Below are 18946 nucleotides of genomic sequence, written 5' to 3' on the forward strand. Positions count from 1 at the left end.
AAAGGGAGAAGGATAATATCTCATGTTAAACAATGGCTATCTTTAAGTATCAGAGATACAGAAATATTTCCTTGCCATTGGTGACAACATGGATTATGCTAAGTGAAATAAGTCAGACTGCAAAAGACAAATGCCATATGATTTCACTTATACATGGTATCTAAAAAACAAAAGAACAAAACAGACTCATAGAACTGGTGGTTGCCAGAAGGGAGAAGGATGGGGGGATGGGCGAAACAGGTGAAGGAGATTAAGAGGCACAAACTTCCAGTTATAAAATAATAATGGGCATGCGAAGTACACCATTGAGAAACTAGTCAACAACATTGTAATAACTTTGTATGGTGACAGATGGTAACATCGTACTGAGCAATGCCTAACGTATGGAATTGTCCACTATGTTGTACACCTGAAACTAATATAACAGTGTGCGTCAACTACACTTCAAGTAGAGAAAAAAAAACAGGTGATTTCTATTCTTCTTTGTGTTTCTCTGTATTTTCTCGCTTTTCTACAAGGAGCATGTAGACTTTGGCACTAAAGTTAAATAGATGCAAAGTTTCTAATCTTGAAGCAACAGTTACCAGTTAATCGGGATCAAGACTCAAAGTAGCCTATCTTTAAGCCTCCTTGAGTCACTGAGTAACAAATCCTCCGGTACTTGGCATGGCAGAGGTGGCCGCAAGGTTCCCCAAAGCTCAGCGATAACCTCTCCATTCTGGGGCTTTGGTAACCTGGGGGGGGGGCGGGGGGGTGACAGAGTTCTTCCATACAAACTTGGGCAAGTGCTTCTGCAACAGCAAAACTCACTTCCAGGTCTCCCGTGACCCCGTCCCCCACGGCACACCCAAGTCCGGAGGACCCCGGAGGGACCCTCCATCCCCTGAAAACTTGACCCCCCAAAACCGTGCTGCATGGCTCACCTCCACTCTCCTTCACCTACATTTCCCCTACTACTCCGCGACCCCTTCTCCTCGCCCCACACACGCAAGGGCCACAGGGGAAAGAAAAGAGCGGGGCGGGCTAAGGACAGCCTCCCCGGATTCCCGTGACCTTGGACCAGCCGCTTCGTCTCTCAGAGCCTCAGTTTCCCAATCTGCCACCCTCGCAGGGGAACCGCAGGCTCAGAAACCGGGGGGCTTTGCAAAAGCGACAGAGGGTTCTAACTCCGCACCGCCCCCCCCTCCTCCCCTCGACCGTTCCAAGGCTCCGGGCACCAGCCTGGACGCCTCCGGGCAGCTTCCCGCTGGAGCCCTACTCCGATGCCCCCGGGACGGGTCGCCTCCCAGCACTATCCTCGTACCTGGCAGTTGCTGTCCTGGGGCAGGTTTTTCACCAGGATTTTCCTGCGGTTGCTCAGCTCCCGGTGCATCCGCTGCAGCCGCGCGGCGACCTCTTCGGGGTGCAGCGCGCTGGGCGCGGGGCACCGGGCGTCCTCGCTCGCGCCGCCGGAGGGGCCCCGCCCGCGCGGCCCCGACCCCGACCCCGGCCCCGGCCCCGCCGCGCCGCCCAGGCCCGCGCCCCCCTCGCCGCAGCCGCCTCCAGCCGCCGCCGCCATCTTCCCCGGGGCCCCGCGGCTGCGGGCTCCTCCGGAGGCTCGAGGGGAAGCGGAGAGAGAAAGCGGGAGGAGGCCCGGGCGGGGGCGAGGCGGGCAGAGGCCGCAGAGTGGGCCCGGCCGTAGGGAGGAGGGAGGCGGCGCCGCAGCCAGCAGCCAGCGGGCGGGAGAGGAAACCTGAGCGCCGAGGAGGAGCCCGAGAACCACCTCGCGGGAACCTCCCTCTTGGGCCCCGGCCCCCGCGCACGGGCGGCGCCCATCCCTGCCGCCCGCCCAGCGGGTGGGGGCCGGGGCGCCGCCACCCGGACACCTGTGCGGCCGCGGGCCGGTCGGCTCGCCTCCCCGCAAGGCCTTAGACGAACGCCCAGGCCTGGGCTCCGGGGGTGCGGCCCCTTGGCGGCAGCTTCCCCGGGGGGGGTACCCCGAACCCCAGGCGCCTGTCCCCGCGCGGCCCCCCACGTGACACCCAGCTGTCCCCGGGCTCTCCTCGAAACTCCCGCGCTGGGGCGGCTCGGGGGCTGCCGACGCCAATTCGGGCTCCCCTAAACCCGGGGAGGTGACCTGAGGGCTCCGGACCTTAACCTTCTGTGCTCGAGATGTGCATATTTGGCAAAGAAGTTTGAGTTTACAATGAAAAATAAAGTTTGAGATTTTCTAGGGAGTACAAAGATTTTCTGGAGGAAATTTTATATATTTGGAAAAATCTGATGGCAAAATATTTTCCTTGCTGTGTACTAGAAAGCCTGTGCTCTTCACCCGTCCCTGTCGTAAATTTACTAAAATGTAATGGTTGCATGTGCAACATTATATAAAGCGATGCTGAAGCCAAGACTGACATGGAAGAGGAGCTATGGCAAGGGGCTGGAGAATACCTTACTTGAAGCATTTTAATTGAAACCTAGAGAGTTACATTGTAGAACCATGCTCAAAGTGATGTTATCAGATCAAACCGTGAGCAACCTTTGGCGTCAGTCCAGATGACTATCAGAGAGGACTAAGCATCTTAAGTGTGTAGCATGCAAACACACATATATATGCACACACACACACACATATGCACTCTCACACACACAAGCACTAGAATACAGAAATAGTAAAATAAGGTTTCTGTGTGATAGGGATTCAGTCTCATTGGGAGAAAATTATATGATAATTATAATTAAATGTGATAAACAGGCAAACAAACTTCAGGAGTAGCCCTAGAAAATAGTGCTCTAAGCTTAGTGATGTTGCTTTTGCTAAAAATATTTTTCAAACTGCTTTTTTGGTATTGACTTCAGAATCTATGGCAAATTTTTTGGCATAGTTTCTGTGGTAGTGAATATGCATCTCTCAGATGGGTTTGACTTTGGAAGTAATTAAATGTTATTTGAGCCAAGTCTGGTAAATGAATCAGGTGTTGATTATGCTTTTGGAATTATGATTATGTAATTAGGGTTTGGGGCCCCAAGAGGGGCGTGATTACAATGTTATCAAGTTATTAAAGCAATTTTATTAAGTGGGTATTTGGATGTGATCCCACTCCTGGAACAATATTGCTGTGTCCTATAGGGTGGTGGCTTTCAAATGACTTCCCAGTCCAGTGAGAGATGTATACTATAGTGGGAAATACATTCTACATCACAACCCAGTAAACCCACACACATATAGCTGTAACAAAGATTTTACAAACAACATACTCTTACCTGATGCAGCACATTCTAGTGTTTTCTATTCTATTCCCTTTTTTTAAAAATTGCTGGGTTGATAACGCTAATGAGTCATTACTCACATTTTGATAAACATCGCTCTAGTTTGCTAATCAATGATTTTCCTCATTACTCTTGCTGCGCTGTTTCCAAGGAATTCAGGGAAACAATAGAACTTACTGATTTTAAATTATTTAACTGAATTGATTATTATTGCCACATGAGAGAAATGGATGGAAACTGCAAAGACTTGGACATGTTACTATAATTCCAAAGAGTTCCTCTCATTCCAGGTTTTAGCCTGACTCTTTAAATAGCAGCTCCCATGGCAAATTAGAGGAACATTCTAATCTGAACCTGAAGTGGCGTACAATTACCAAGCTGCAACGTATTTACCAATAACCACAGGTAATTATCATGATCTGTATAATTACCTTGTTCTTAAAACATGAGCAGTGCTCAGTTGTGCCTTTTATTTTTTAAAAATTTTGGTGGTTGTTTTTATGTATTTTTAAAGCTCTGCAATTGGGGAAAAATGTTGGAGAAGTTTAATAAGTCCCAGTTGATAATAATAGAGCCTCTTGTATCCAAACAATCTTATGCTTGTATATTATGCAAATGTGATGAAAACAGGTTAAGCATGTGAAAAGTCCTGTCAACTCTCAGAATCTTTTAAGTATCTTTATTCATTCAGTGATGTATAGTAATTGCCTGCAATGTACCAGGTACTGTACAACACACACCAAATTTGATTGATTTTTATTTGGAAATGGTCTTTTCCCTGAGGAAAATAATTGCAATTCAGTAACTGCAGATTTGGCATGATTAAGTACTATGAATAAAGTACTCTTAATAGCACAGGGGAGTGTTTGATATTGATGTAGGGGAAGGTATCATGAGGAACTGGGTCTTGAAGACAAGCAGGAGTTTTCTAGATGACAAAGGGTAAATACTAAAACAGGAAACAGAAAAAGACCCAAAAGCATCAAAGGGACTGGCATGTCCATGAAATAGTAAGTTTGGTGTTAAAGAAGGCTGTGCTACTTTTGAGAGATTAGCAGAAAAATAAATGAGAAAGATGGCCAGTGCCATTACATTTTAAGAAGTTGGTTCCACTTTAAGTCAGTGCTTTAGTATGGCACAAAAGGCAAACTCATAGGGAAAAGCAATATTAGAGGCTTTTAGCAAATGACATGATCAGATATAGCTTTACAAAAAATAATTCTGATGACAACTGAGAGAATGATCTCAGCAGGTCTTATGTTAGGGAGACCAGTTAGAAATCTTTTGATACGCAGTAAAAACATTTGAGGGCTTATACTGAAGCAGAATATTTCAGTAACACAGGTATTAAGTGTCATGTAACCTATTGTGTATTAAGGGTATAGAGCTTTACGTAGGTCACCTATGCTTTTATTCTTTATTTTTTCTTTATATTATTTAATTTTAAACCCTATAATCAACGTGTAATGTAGATAGTACCTACTTCTTTAACCAATGAGGAATCAAAGGCAGAGAAGGTAACCTGTTCAAAGTCACAGAGCAGGCAGGGGCCCCAGGATTCCTATGCAAATCCATCGGGTTTTGGAGCTCAGGTATGTGAACTTGTGTAACTGTAGCTGAAGGAGGGGCTGGATTTGTGAGACTTGAGAGAAACACAGTAGAAGCAGAACATAGTGATGGAGAAAGCAGGATCTGGAGTTAAAATACCTGGATCCAATTCTGTGTAACGGGAGCAAGCTATTTAAAACATAAGAGAATAATTCAAATATGCCGAGCCTCAGACTTTTCATCTCTAGACAGAGATAATAACAGCACCCACAGGCCATTATTAAAGGCTATTATGAGGATTAGATGAGGTACTGTATAGAAAGGGCTTAGGAGACTGCTTAGCTCAAGGGCTAGATAAAAAGGCAGCCACAGTAGTGGGAGTAGAAGTAAGAGTAGTAGTAAGTTCTCATTAATTATTTTTAGAAGTCTTGGCAACTTACTGGATGTCAGCAAAGAGAAAGAAGCAGAGAACGGCATTGTGGTTTCTAATATGAGAGACTGGATGGGGGTGATGCCACGAACGAAGGAGGGAACAGTTTAAGAAGATATGAAGCTCAAGGTAGGCATCTGAGCTTCAAATACTGCAGGACACCTAGATACATATGCCCATAAACTGTAAGAAAACCAGGTGGTTAAAATGAGATTGCATGAGACTATCCAGGCTGAGTGTGTATTGAAAAAGAAGCCCAAGAAATAGGACTTTAGGGAACAACATTTAAAAGCCCGAAAGGAAAGAAAGTGGATGGTAACTTGGCAGTGCTGTTAGACGCTGCCCGTAAAAATAGCACCAGGTAAAAATGAAAAGGATGTCCAGCAAACATAGTTCTATCACATCAGGTATTTCTCCCGTTACCTTAGTGGTGATCTCTAGCTCCTGATTCTTGGCTCCAGCTCTCTGTGACAGCCTCTGGCACCTCCCCTCCTTGGCTTCTGTGTCTTCACAGTATTGGTCTTGGTTGCTTTCGTGGCTTGCTTCTTGAGTCATGAGCTGAACCGACTCACCGCTGCTTTTTGCTACTGACCTTGCATTCCATGATATGCCAGCTATAAAAGAAACCCGAAATCAGAAAGGAAAAAAAAAAAAAAAAGACTGGAAGTGAACTAGAAAGTGTGGCTTCAGAGAAGCCAAGAAAGCAAAGTGTTTCAAGAAGGAGAATAGTCAACGTGTAAATGCAGCAGAGAGGGCAAAGAGAATGAGAACTGAAGTGGAGGTAACTGGATTTGGCAGCTAGGAAGCTGCTGGTGCCTTCGAATAGGAACAACTCCCCCTAAAGAGGGGCGCCTGGGTGGCTCAGTCATTAAGCGTCTGCCTTCGGCTCAGGTCATGATCCCAGGGTTCTGGGATCGAGCCCCGTGCTCAGCAGGGGAGTCTGCTTCTCCCTCTCCCTCTCCCTCTGCCCCTACTTGTGCTCTCACTCTCTCTCAAATAAATAAATAAAATTTAAAAAAGAAAGAAAGAAAGTAGTAAAGGGACTAGAGACTAGTCTATGAAAAAGAACTGGTGAGATTAACTTTGTACCCTCTAATGTTCTCCATGAAGCAGAAAGAAGATCATCCTTTGATAGTGAGGAGATTGGGCAGGAAAATAGAAATTGTATCCACATAGGTGATTTACATGTATAGAATTCTCATGACCACCCTTACAGTTGGTATTATTACCCCCATGTTATGTGTTAGCAGCTGACATAATGAAGTGAAGTCATGCAGCTAGTGTGAGCAGTTTTAGAACTCAAACCCAGGTCTGTTGCCAAATTCCCTGTGTTTTTTTTTTTTTTTTATTGCATTTTGCCATCAAGGGGAATGTGGAAGTATTGATGGAGTAATAATAGGTATACTGCTATGAATATCATTACTTCTATATTAGTATAGAATAGTGGTAAGAAGGATGAATAAGATGAATCAGGTGATGGTGGTGCTCATGGTAACAGAGAGAGAAATGTTTTGGTTGCTTAAAATTTAATGACAACGTCTAACTTTAGGCCATAAAGCACAGTGCCCAGGAGTACCTACAACTAAAGGATGTTACTTAATACAAATGACTTTTCTGAGTTTCATTTCAGTCACCACAAAGTATCATTTATAGACTTTGCTTTTGTCCTAATCTAAGCATGTCTTTAAAATATTTATAAGCTCTAACTTTATGTTTACTTTTATTTTCAAGGTTATGAAATATATTTTGAAAATCGTAAATATGTGAACTGCAAACATTTCCCTCGAGCTTTGAATTGTATTAAATAATATAAAAAGAAGTTTACATTTTGCCACTGTTTGAATTCTTTTCACACCCTGAATTACAGAAGTCTTTCTATCACTTTCTAATACACTTTCTATCAAAAATGTAATTTTTTAAAATGGTAGCTATAAGGTTATAGAAAAAGCAACAAAACAGGTGGCATGAATATTTGAAAAATAATAAAGTATAACACAGGGAAATCAATCTTTTTAAATTGTAAAGTTTTGGGGTAGACTGGAGGGAGTTACCATTTAAGCAAGTGACATTTAAAAAATCATTCTGCTAAAAATCTTTTTAAAGTGCATATATAAGGGAGTATATATTTACTTCACAGGACAGATAATACTCAACCTGACTATCTTTTTTGTGATGGTTCCAATAATAGAGTGATTGTTCTCTGGGTATATTGAGGATTATAGGATGATTTTTTCCTACATTAAATGGCTCCATAAAGCTATGCCTTCTTAATTCTTGTGTCTGATTGTTATAGGTGTTTTTTGCCTCATTTCTTACTGCAGGCCCATTTATTCACAGACTCATTCATGCCTGTTGTAACATTAAACTAGTCCATCCAACCCATACACATGTAAATAAAGGTAAAATTTGCACAATGCCGTGCTTATCCACAATGCTCCTTGGCTGGCTCCCATTCCATTTTTCCAGCTGGCCTCCCGGTTGTGGCCTTTTTCCTTCCTGCTCTTACCACTTTGACTTGATTGTGTTGCTCTTCCACTCAGCTCTTCCTTCAAGCAGTGTATGAAGTATAGTTGGCCAACCACCTCCAGCTAGCTGCTATATCTCCAGGCCTGCAGCATTCATACTGAGGCCATTCTCCCTTCAGGAGGCTCCCAGTCAGTTACTAAACATAGTGGGGCCCTATAGCTGGGCCATTTCTGCCTCACCTAAGATTTCTCCAGTGGGTAATCTTTGTTTGGGGACTCCTCAGTTGCCTGGCCAGACTTTCTCCAAGCTGCACTGTGGCCTGGGGCTCTTCCTACCTGATCTTCTCTCCTTTAACAGGTGTCAGACCTGCCTTGTGGTTTGAAGGCTCTCCCCACCTACTCTTGCTCCCCTCCTCTTTATCCTTTGCAGATGTTTTCTCAATACATCTTTTGCACATCTAATTTTGGTTTGGTGTCTGCTACCCAGAAGACCCAACTGACACAGTTGGTAAAAAAAGCAGACAGCAAAATTAAGTTTAGGGATTGTTCACTCACGCTTGGCTGGCAAGTAGGACCTCATCCTGAGTGGAATGTGGGGAACAGAAAGTTCCTGGCACAAGGAAGCCCCAGGATTGCTGAAGATTTCACTGTTGGGGACTTGGGAATGCATCTCTGTAGAGGGGAACAGTTTTGCTAGTATGATGACTTAGACACTTGAAAGATATGGGGAGAATAATGCCTACAGGTATAGTGGTGTGGACTGGTTATTTCAAAGTTCTACTGATGACTTGCAGAGGAATAATGAGAAACTGAGGAAGCATGAAAGAGTAAAAGGCACAGTTGTGAGAGACAGAGAGCCTGTTTGAGCACTTTCTTGGAAAGTGGGATTTAATACCATTGCAAGGACTACCCTCCACCTCAGAGGATGGGGCAAACCTACCGTAGGGTGGCTCTTTGAAACCTAGAAAAGGTGATAACTCAGGCTGAAGTTGAAATGCCCGATTTGCCATGACAGACGGTAGAGGAAGAAATAAAAGGGCTGTAGGAAGGAGTATGTTATAATGGCTTCATAATGTGAGACCAGAGAACCCACCAGAAGATCATGTTCCATAGCAGGGCCTGGAGAACACACTGCTCTCCAAGGCCATTCCCAGTGCACTGGTGAGAGGGGTACCAGCATCATTAAGAAGTCTAGTGGTAGCACTCCTTACAGGCCAGAGATAAAGCTGTCACAGATTTAAGCTCATTCATACCAACAGGGATGATAGCACTTGAAAATAATAGAAGCCACATAACAAAACTTAACTGCCAGAAGCCAGGGGGGGCCACCATTACTATAACTACCAGCAAAATTGGAATAGCTGTCAAGGGAGCATGACCCATAGAAAGCTATGGGAATGGTTAAGAGAATCTGACGTCCTTAGTTGCAAACGAGAGTGCCATTTAACCTCTATAATCAGAAACAGGCAAGAACAGAGAAGCAGGAAGATAGGGGTAAGTGCCCCAATAAAAATTCATGCTCAGTTTTTGAACCCGAGACAAATTTAAAAGAATTAATTAGCATAATTTATTAATGGATATAATTTTGGACATAACTATGGATATAATTTTTTTAATCTCTTGAGGTGACCACAAGGTGTCTCCCCTTTTTTTAATTCAACATTTTTCCAGTTTTATTGGGAAATAATTGACGTATATCACTGAATAAGTTTAAGGCATACAGCGTGGTGGTTTGACTTATGTATATGATGAAATGTCTGCCACAATAGGTTCAGCTAACACCCAACTTATTATATAGATGAAAAAAAAAGAAAGAAAAAAGAAAAAATTTTTTGTGATTTTGTGATGAGAACTCTTAGGATTTACTCTCTGAATAACTTTCATATATATCCTATAGCAATTTTAGCTATGATCATCATGTTGCACATTACATCCCTAGTGCTCATTTTATTTTGTAACTGGAAGTTTGTACATTTTGACCACCTTCCTACCCCCTGCCCTCCACCTCTGGTACCCACAAGTCTGGTCTCTTTTTCTATGAGTTTGGGTTTTTTTTTTTCTTTTTCAATTCCACATATAAGTCAGATTATATTTCACTTTGCATGATGTCTTCCAGGTCAGTTGATGTTGTCACAAATGGTAGGACTTCCTTGTTTTTTATGGCTGATTCCATTGTATATCTGTATACGTATAATACCACAACTTCTTTATCCATTTATCTATCAATGGACACTTAGGTCATTTCCCTGTCTTGGCTATTGTAAATAGTGTTGCTATGAACATGGGGGTGCAGATATTTTTTCAAGTTAGTGTTTTCATCTCCTTTGGATATATTCCCAGAGTGCAATTGCTGGATCATATAGTAGTTCTATGTTTAATTTTTTGAGGATCCTCCATATTGTTTTCATAGTGGCTGCACCAATTCTGAGATGATTTTCAGACCAAGAATGCAGTGACTGAAAGATGGTTGTGTCCCAAGGGGGAGGAACCCTACAAAACCAGGTCAAGTATTAACTGTAATAATTTCCCCAGTCCTGCCCCAAAGGGACCTTCAGCCATTTCCGCAGGTGACCATGCACTGGACAAAGGAGGACGACTGCACATATTGAGGACTTCTGGACACACTTTCAGAGCTGACATTGATAACTGAAAACCTTCAGTGTCATCATGACCATCAAGGGTTTTGAGACCCAGTTAATAAATGTAGTCTGGGTCTACTGGGTTCATGACCCTAGCTGGTGGTCATTTCATTCATCCTTGGTGAAAAATTAGGATTAACATTCATGACAGTTTCACTCATTTAGGTCCCTGGCCAGTAGGGTAGGAACCGTCACATTGGGGAAGGCCAAGAGGAACCTTCTGAAGCTACCACTTCCCCAAGTCATGATAATAAATGAAAAATAATATTGCATCCCAAAAGTGATGGCAGTTCTATTGTGATAATTAACTTTATGTGTCAACTTGGCTAGGCCACAATGCCTAGATATTTGGTTAAACATTATTTTTGATATTTCTAGGAGAGTATTTTTGGATGAAATTTCCATTTAAACTGGTAGACTTAAGTAAAGCATACGGTCGTGGGCTTCACCCAATCAGTTGAAAACCTGAATAGAACAAAAAGCTGATCTCCCCTGAATAAGAGGGAATTATGCCTCAGACTTCAACTGTAACATCTGCTCTTCCTGGTTCGCCAGCAGACTGCCTTTGGATTCGAATTATAACTCTTCCTGAATCTCCAGCCTGCTGGTCTCCCTCATCAGATTTTGGACTTGCCAATCCTCCACAATCACATGAGCCAAATAAATATCTTTTAAAAAATGCTTTTTTTAAAAAAAATAAATTTATTTACTAAAACACATATACCCTCTATCGGTTCTCTTAGTATGGAGAATCCTGACTAATACAACCACTACTGAAGATTTAAAGGATGCATGTAGAGGTCCCTCTCTTATCTCCATTTAATTCACCAATCAGATACCTTTAAAACCACATGGATCCTGCGAAATGATTATAGATTTCTGCAAGCTCAACCAGGTAGTAGCTCCATTGCAGTTGCTATGCCAAGCAGGATGGTTGATGGTAAACAGATCACCAAGGCCTCAGCTATGTAGTATGCAAACATTGAATTGATGATTATATTCTTTTCCATACCAATCAGAAAAGAGGAACGGGGGAAAAAAAAGGAAAAGGAAAGAGGATCAGGAATAGTTCACACTGACAAGGACTGGATAACAAGATTCATTTATAGTTTCACCCAGGTCTCTGTTAACTCTCCACACTCTGTCATAATATAGTTCAAAGAGTGCATCATCACATCAATCCAAAATGCTAGTGATAGAATGCTGATCTGGCAGGACAAGGAAGAGTTGGTTTGTATGCTGGAGGTCTTGGCACATGAACTTCAGAAGGTGGAAGATAAAACCTATGTAGCTTCAGGGACCTACCACTTCAAGAAAGATTTTAGGAGTTCATTGACCAGGGGCAGGTCAGGACATCTCCTCTAAAGTAAAAGAGAAATTGCTACATCTTATATTTCCTGCTACAAACAAAGAAGCACAACACCTGGTGAACTTCTTTGGATTCTGGAGGCAACCAAATCTATACCTAAGAGTGGAACAATCTTCCAGCCTATTGACCTGGTGACATGGAAACCTGCCAGCTCTGAGTAGAAAGTGGAGCAGAAAAGAGCCTGGCAGGAGGTGTAGCTCAAATTCTAGCTCAAACAGTCGTACCACTGGAAGATGAGAGATGAGGAAGTCTGCAGTGGAAACATGTGGATGGACATATGGAAGTGGACGTGAAGTGTGAAGACTTTTGTATTACATATTAATGCCCACCAAAAAGCACCTACACTGGAAAAGGCACTGAAAAAACAATTAGCCAAAATTACTTGGCTTGTCAATGTTAGCCAGCCTTCATCATTGGTCATCCCAGAATCAATTCACAAGGGGCACATAAATGAAATGGCTGTGGTGTCAAAGATGGCATCTATGTATGGGCTCCACAGCATGAATACCTACTTACAGAGACCAGTCTAACTACTGCTGCCTCAGAATATCCAACCTACCAGCAGTAGAGACCAACACTGAGGCCTGGTATGGCACTATTCCTCATGGAGCTCAATACCCAGTTGGTGGTCATTGAGCTCTTCAGTCCTGGAAGGGCCCGCAGTTCATCCTCACAGTGATAGATACCTATTCTAGGTCTGTATTTTCCTTTTCTGCCTGAAGAGCTTCAGTTAGCATCACTATCCAGGAGTTTATACAATGCTTGATTCATGGACATGGAATTCCATATTGCATAGCATCTGACCAGGAACGCCACATTATAGTGAAAGAGATCCAAGATTGGGTCCTTGACCACATAATCCAGTGATCCCTCACCATCCTAAAATAGCCAGCCTAATAGAATGTTGGAACAGCATACTAAAGCACAGCTGAAATACCATCTTGGAGGCAATACTCTGTAAGCATAGGATGACCTCATTTGGGATACGGTATAGGCATTGAATCAAAGACTCTATATAGCACTGGATCTCCAAATGAAAGAATACCTGTACACAGAAACTCAAGGGTAGAAGCAGTTATGGCCCACTTACCATCACTACCAATGATCCACTGGAGGACATTTTGCTTCTTATTCCTACAACTCTGAGCTCAGAGTGGGTGAAGTTCTTATCCCCACAAGGAGTACACTCTTGCCAGGGTGACAGCAAAGCTTCCATTTAACTTAAGCCAGGGCTGCTGCTTAAGCATTTTGGACTCCTTGTATCCATAGCCAGCAGGCAGGGAGAGAAGTCACCACCTTTCCTGGGGTAACAGACCCAGAACAGCAGGAGGAGTTAAGGTTGCATTTCCACAGGGTGATCCATTTGGGAGCCTCTTAGTACTTCCTTAACCAATTATAATCATGAATGGACACATGTAGCAATGTTAGCCTGAGAAGGATGATTACCAAGGAATTAGGTCCCTCAGGAATGAAGGTTTGGGTCATTCTGCCAGGTAAGCCAACAGGTAAAACAGAGGTGATAGTTAAGGATAAGGGGACTTTAGAAAGGACAGTGCAGGAAGGAAACAATGAATACCAACCACTTACAGTTCTGAGACCAACTATAGCCTCTGGAGATGTAGTTTTTTTCCCCATTAACCTCTCTCTTTGAAGTTTTCTGTCAGGAAGAGAGGCTCCCAGGAACTGTGGAAGAGCTGCTCCCTAGACGTGTGTGGAGAAGGGTATCTGTGGCATAAAAGGTGGACTGTAGCAGCCATACAGGTATGCCACTCAGATTTCCCTTCCAAAGAATTTGCTGTGAGGCGTATAGTGGGCTGACCATCTCCTGCTGCTGCCTTTTGTGAACCAGCACATCATTCATTACTGAGGCCAGGCTGTCCCCATGCTGCTTCCAGCTAAGGACTGAGCACAGTGGTATTCTCAGAGCTGGGCCATTTCTCCCCGGAGCGTAGCTGGTCCAATGGGCAATCTTTCTTAGGGCACCTGCCACTGACCTTGCTGCCATGCAGTCTACGGGGTTCCCCTTCCTTTCCTCTCTCTTTTCACAGAGGTCAGACCTCTACTGTGGCCTGAGAGCCCACCTCACCCACTTCTGCTTCCTTTATCCTTCATTGCAATTTCCCACAGTGAATTTCTTGCCTGTCTCACTCTATCGTGGTATCTTGCTTCTTAGAGGACCCAAAGTGAGACAAGTTGTTTTTTGAATTTTGATATTTAGAATTCCCTACAGGCTTTGACATATGTTCATTGTTTAGTTTAGTCTTCTGCCATTTTACATAATACCCTCAGTTTCATCCCTTTAGTTTCCAGGCCCTGGCATATTTCCATGTTATGTTTGTCAAACCTTACCGGAATCTGGCGTTCGAGCACATTTTAAAGACCATATCTAATTAGCACAGTCCTGACAACAGTCTTATCACTAATTAGTAGTGGATTGCAGTCCTTGGACAATTATTGCTTCTGAAGCCAAACTAACAGGTGCTTCACATCATCAATGCATAAATTATCTGATCTCATTTAGTAGATAGTTAAAAAAAAAAAACCACATTAAATTTCCCTTCACAGATTCTACATTCCTACGTCTCCTCTGAGCCAACTGAGGTATGGGTTTTCAAGTTAATTCCCCTCGTTCCTTCCCAAATATATTGCTGAATCTAAATTCCTAGGATTCTCTAGTTAAAGGCTAAATTTCTTGTAGAATCATTAGCATTTGAACTGCCCACTCAAAAGGAGCATTCCTACAACTGCCTCTGTTTTCAGCTAAATTTACATCCCTCCATTTTGCTGTATTCCAATTCTCTTGCCAAGGCTTCCATTTCTTTTTTGGTTGTAATATTCCATTACCCCTTCTGCTTTTGCACTCAGTTGTCCATTTACGGGCAGCATTTTGCTTTTCTTCATCCAGTAACAGAAACCCAACCTTTGAAGTTGTACTATTCTAGAATAGTTTTCACATGAGCACAGATCTTTTTCCTAATGTACTTTGCAGCTGGTGAACTTATTCCTTACACAGAAAGATTCCAAGATAAGGCAATGATAAAGAAAACCTTAGTAAAGAAGGTTAGTGCTAACTTTGTACATACTGTTGAAAGTTTCCCAGGTATCCATAATTACAGGAACCTATATCTTTGATGCACATTTAATGCAATGATAAATATTTCACTTATAGAATGTCTGTTCACAGAGCTCATCAAGTTGCACTGAATTGAGTCTGCAATAGTACAAGCATGTCTATGCCTGCTTCATACTGACCACCTTGGAGAGTCATATGTCTAAAGGAGTTTTACGTATCAGCTCTGCTGCACTTGGGCAGAATTGTATATAAACAACCCAGATAGGATGAAAAACTCCCAAGAAAGTTAATAACCAGTTAGCTCTAGTTTAACAATAAGCACAGTCAGGAGTTTTTTCTTTGAATATAGAAATCTCTCTGTTATGGCTTAAATCCATTTTTAAAAAAATATTTATTATTTTTTTTTAGAGAGAGAGTGCAAGTCGGGGAAGGGGCAGAGGGAGAGAGAGAGAGAGAAACAGGCTCCCTGCTGAGCATGACCTGAACTGAAATCAAGAGCTGGGCACAATCGACTGAGCTACCCACGTGCCCCCATTTTTTAAATTATATCTTACATAGAGGTTAAAAAACTCACATGATTTTTTTTTTTACAGAATGAGTAATATATACCCCAAGTTGTAATCATTTATTTCCCGTAGTAAACATTTAAATGTAAATGACCACTTTCTATTTGAATCAAAGTGATTCTATTTGAATCATTCATTCAATAAATAAATATTTATTAATCTCAAATCATCCTTTTGGCAATATTTTAAGTCACTTCTGTCCTTTGAAAATTACCATGGACTCAGGGTTCCTTTGATGGACTCATCTTCCAATTACTCTGATCATTTTTAATATCAAATTTGTCACCTCTTGTCCAGTGACTACTCTCTCCTGTCAGGACAGTTTCTAACATTTATTGAGGTATTTATAAAAACATCTTTAGTTTTTGGGAGGTACCTGGTGAGCTCAGTTGGAAGAGCATGTGGCTCTTAATCTTGGGGTTGTGAGTTCAAGGAGAGATTACTAAAAATAAATTTAAAAAAATCTTTAGTTTTTTACAACAACAAGATGTCTCAGCTCTTCTTGATCTCTCCTTCCCTCAGATCTAGTACAATATACTTTCCAAGGAGCCCTCCTTCCTTTACTGAGGGCTTTTGTAAGGAGAGAAACTATGAATACTAGGGGTTCACATTCTATTTTTCCTCATTACTAATGAGAGTAGTTTGAGCTAAGACCTGTAGGATAAGTAGGAGTTCGCCAGGGGAAGTGGTATGGTATAGGCAGCAAGGGGAGATCTACTAAGGCAAGACAACAATTAAACAAGGAGTAAAATAATATATACTAGTTGAAATGAAAAAGGATGTAAAGGTACCACGGAAGCATATCAAACCAACAGCTTACCTGGAAGTGGCAAGTGTTATTAAGGAAAAGCTTTCTGAACAAAGCAACTTTGATTTAGGTAGTAGACATTACCAATATCCAATTCTCCTTTCCTTCCTGGGCATATGAAAAGCTTCACTTCCTGGATCTCCTTTAAATAATATAGGCCATCTAGCTAGGATAAGCTAATACAGTGTGAGCAGAAGTAATGTGTGTCACTTCCTGGCTGAGGCAGCTGGAAGTTTCTCCACTAGCTCGCTCTTCCCATGACAAGTTGGCCAACAATATTCTAGATGGTGGAATCCCCACTACTTGGGTCCTTGAATGACTACGTGGAGCAGAACACCTCTTTATCAGCCTACAACAGCCTTGGTGTGAGCAACAAATAACCTTTTAAGTATTGAGCCCCTGAAATTTGGAGACTGTATTATGACAAATGCAACCTCATATCTTCCTTACTCCCCTTGGGGAAATTTGATCCTTCTTGGGTTGGCACCAGCAGAGAGAGCAATCAGGCATCAAGATAACAATTTACAAGAGAAGCTACTTCACAAAGCAATCAGGAAAGCAGGGTTTTCTGTGTCCTAATCCAAGGTTCCTTCCAGGAAGTGATGCTGCCAGGCAAAACAGTAGGTGTGAAAAACACCTAGTCTGTTCACACTAACTGTGATCCAATCTGTGGGAGATAAAACAGGTCTTCAATCCCCAGAAAGTTCTGGAGATAACTCCACTCTAATTATAGTTTAACTCAGTTGAATGTGGCTCTTCTCACTATGATATCATTAATATGGGGGGTGGGGGGGAAATAGGAGGACTGTAACAGAAGCAAATGGAAATGGTCCCAAGGCAACTGAGCTTCAGCAGACTTCTTGTTCCACACTGTCAAATTCCCACTCTTAGTTTGTCTCCCTTGTGTGGTTGCAAAAACGTGAACAATTTATAATCTATTTATCTTGTCTGGCCCGAACATAGTCTCCTAAACCCACTAAACTAATATATTATAATTCTCTTAATGTAACACACACATCATATACAGAAAAAGTTCCAAGCATACTTAACTACCTAATTACAGCTTGTAAAATTCTTTGTTGACCACTGTTATAGATCATTTTGTTCATTCAACATTTACCTTCCTCCCATTAAAGTATAAACTCCACAAGGCAAGGACTCTGACTGTGTTGGGCTCTGCTGTTATCCCCAGGGACTAGCACCAGGTCCTGGCACATGATAGGCAGGCAATACATAATTGTTGAATGAATGCCTTATTTTATAAGGATCATTTGTAGCTATGATGAAAATAATAGATTGGAATTCAATGAGACTAGAAGCAAAGAGTCCAGATGGAGGCCACTGGAGTTCTCCAAATGAGAGATGAAGATGATTCAGAGTGATGCAGTCTCAGTGGGGGATGGGGAGGAACGGGAAGAAATTGAACAGATCTGAGACATATTTAGAAGACAGAGTAGACAGGACTTGGTGATTGATTGGCTATTGGGAGCTGTTTAGGGGCAAAAGCCAAGATTTTCACCATAGGCATGAAATGATCAATGTCACCCTGAGGAGGAATGGGTTAGGAGGGCATAAGGTGGATGACAATGAGTCCAGTTAGTATGGATTCTTATAAGCTATCTGAGTATCAGTGCCTAGTAAGCCATCATGTCTATCAATTCTACAGTTCAGGAGAGTGGCTTGTATCTGAAAAATAGGTTTGGGAAAAAGCAAAGCCATAGAATTTTTCAGTCGTGTATATTTTTGAAAGTAGAGTGTGAGAACAGGACTTAGAATAAAACCCTGAGGATTACCCACATTTAAGATTTTTTTTTAAAGGAAACAGAACATGTTTATTGAATTGGTTGAACTTGGTAAAATGCACTCAGCTTCATTTTTTTTTTTTCCCATTGCTGCTTTTAAACCATTCCACCCTAGACAATATCTTGGGAATTTTCCATATGCTAAAATGTTCAGACCAATCTAAATTATAACTTCCATCTAGAAGTTTCCACCAGTCCGAGCTTACCTTTCTTCCAGCTCTAGCGTGACTTGGGTTCCCAGTCATGGAGTGGAAGAAGGGTGTGGTCTGTTCTTTTGCTTTTTTTGGGCCATATCTTCTTTATTACTTCTGTGGCTCTTGGTCCCTTCTAGGTTACTGGAAGAAGGTGGAATAAGAAAAAAAGTGACAAAAGTATTTCTTTTGTAGTTGGCTGTCAAATGCCCTCTCCCATGACAGATGTTAAAATGTTCTTCATGCTGCAGGGAGCTTTGTGAACTCTCTAAAGGCACTTATTTATCCCTCATTCCCCCCAAACATTTGGGAACCTCTACAGAGTACTATTCCTTGACTCGGAAAATCCATTATCCAACTAATCTCTCACAATTCCCCTCAATGTTCATCTTTCTTTCTGCTGGGTTAACCAATCCTCTACTTCTTGAGTTGGATCCTTGCAAGGTCATGCAGCCTTCCGGTTTTAGTCAAAATAGGTGGGTTATGCGACAGGAGCTACTAAATCTCAGTGGAAATGTACTTTCACTCATGGTATGTGTCCATTGTGGGTTAGTAGGGGCTCTGCTTATTATAGTCATTCAGGAACACAGAGTGATAAAGACTCCCTCCTGATTCATGCTTCCATGATCACCATGGCAAGAGGAAAAAATCGTGGTAAATCCTGTGCAGACTCTTCAAGCTTCCACCCAGAAGTGACACCTCTCTTCTGCCCATATTTCTTGGGCCAAAGCTGGGCATATACCCAAGTCTAGCTTGAAGGAGAATGAGGATGTACAATCCACGTGCCCAGATGAAGAGAACTGGAACAT

General features: G+C 42.2%; 1 protein-coding gene across 4 annotated transcripts in view; it reads right to left on the bottom strand.

Annotated features, from left to right (window-relative positions):
- Nucleotides 1-1914, bottom strand: part of RAVER2 (ribonucleoprotein, PTB binding 2) — a 95657-nt gene extending 93743 nt beyond the window's left edge. For 2 of the 4 annotated variants that reach the window (XM_073896611.1, XM_073896610.1), the window contains exon 1: nucleotides 1304-1914. In XM_073896611.1, coding sequence (XP_073752712.1) covers nucleotides 1304-1558 — 255 coding nt within the window. In that variant the 5' untranslated portion in view covers nucleotides 1559-1914. The remainder of the gene's footprint in view (nucleotides 1-1303) is intronic. The other 2 variants (XM_025871772.2, XM_073896609.1) reach the window with 1 other exon arrangement.
- Between the last annotated feature and the right edge of the window lie 17032 nt (nucleotides 1915-18946).

Source organism: Callorhinus ursinus, unplaced genomic scaffold, assembly GCF_003265705.2.
Source record: "Callorhinus ursinus isolate GAN/ISIS: 27379988/994484 unplaced genomic scaffold, GSC_fseal_2.0 scaffold9, whole genome shotgun sequence".
NCBI classification, from domain to species: Eukaryota; Metazoa; Chordata; class Mammalia; order Carnivora; family Otariidae; genus Callorhinus; species Callorhinus ursinus.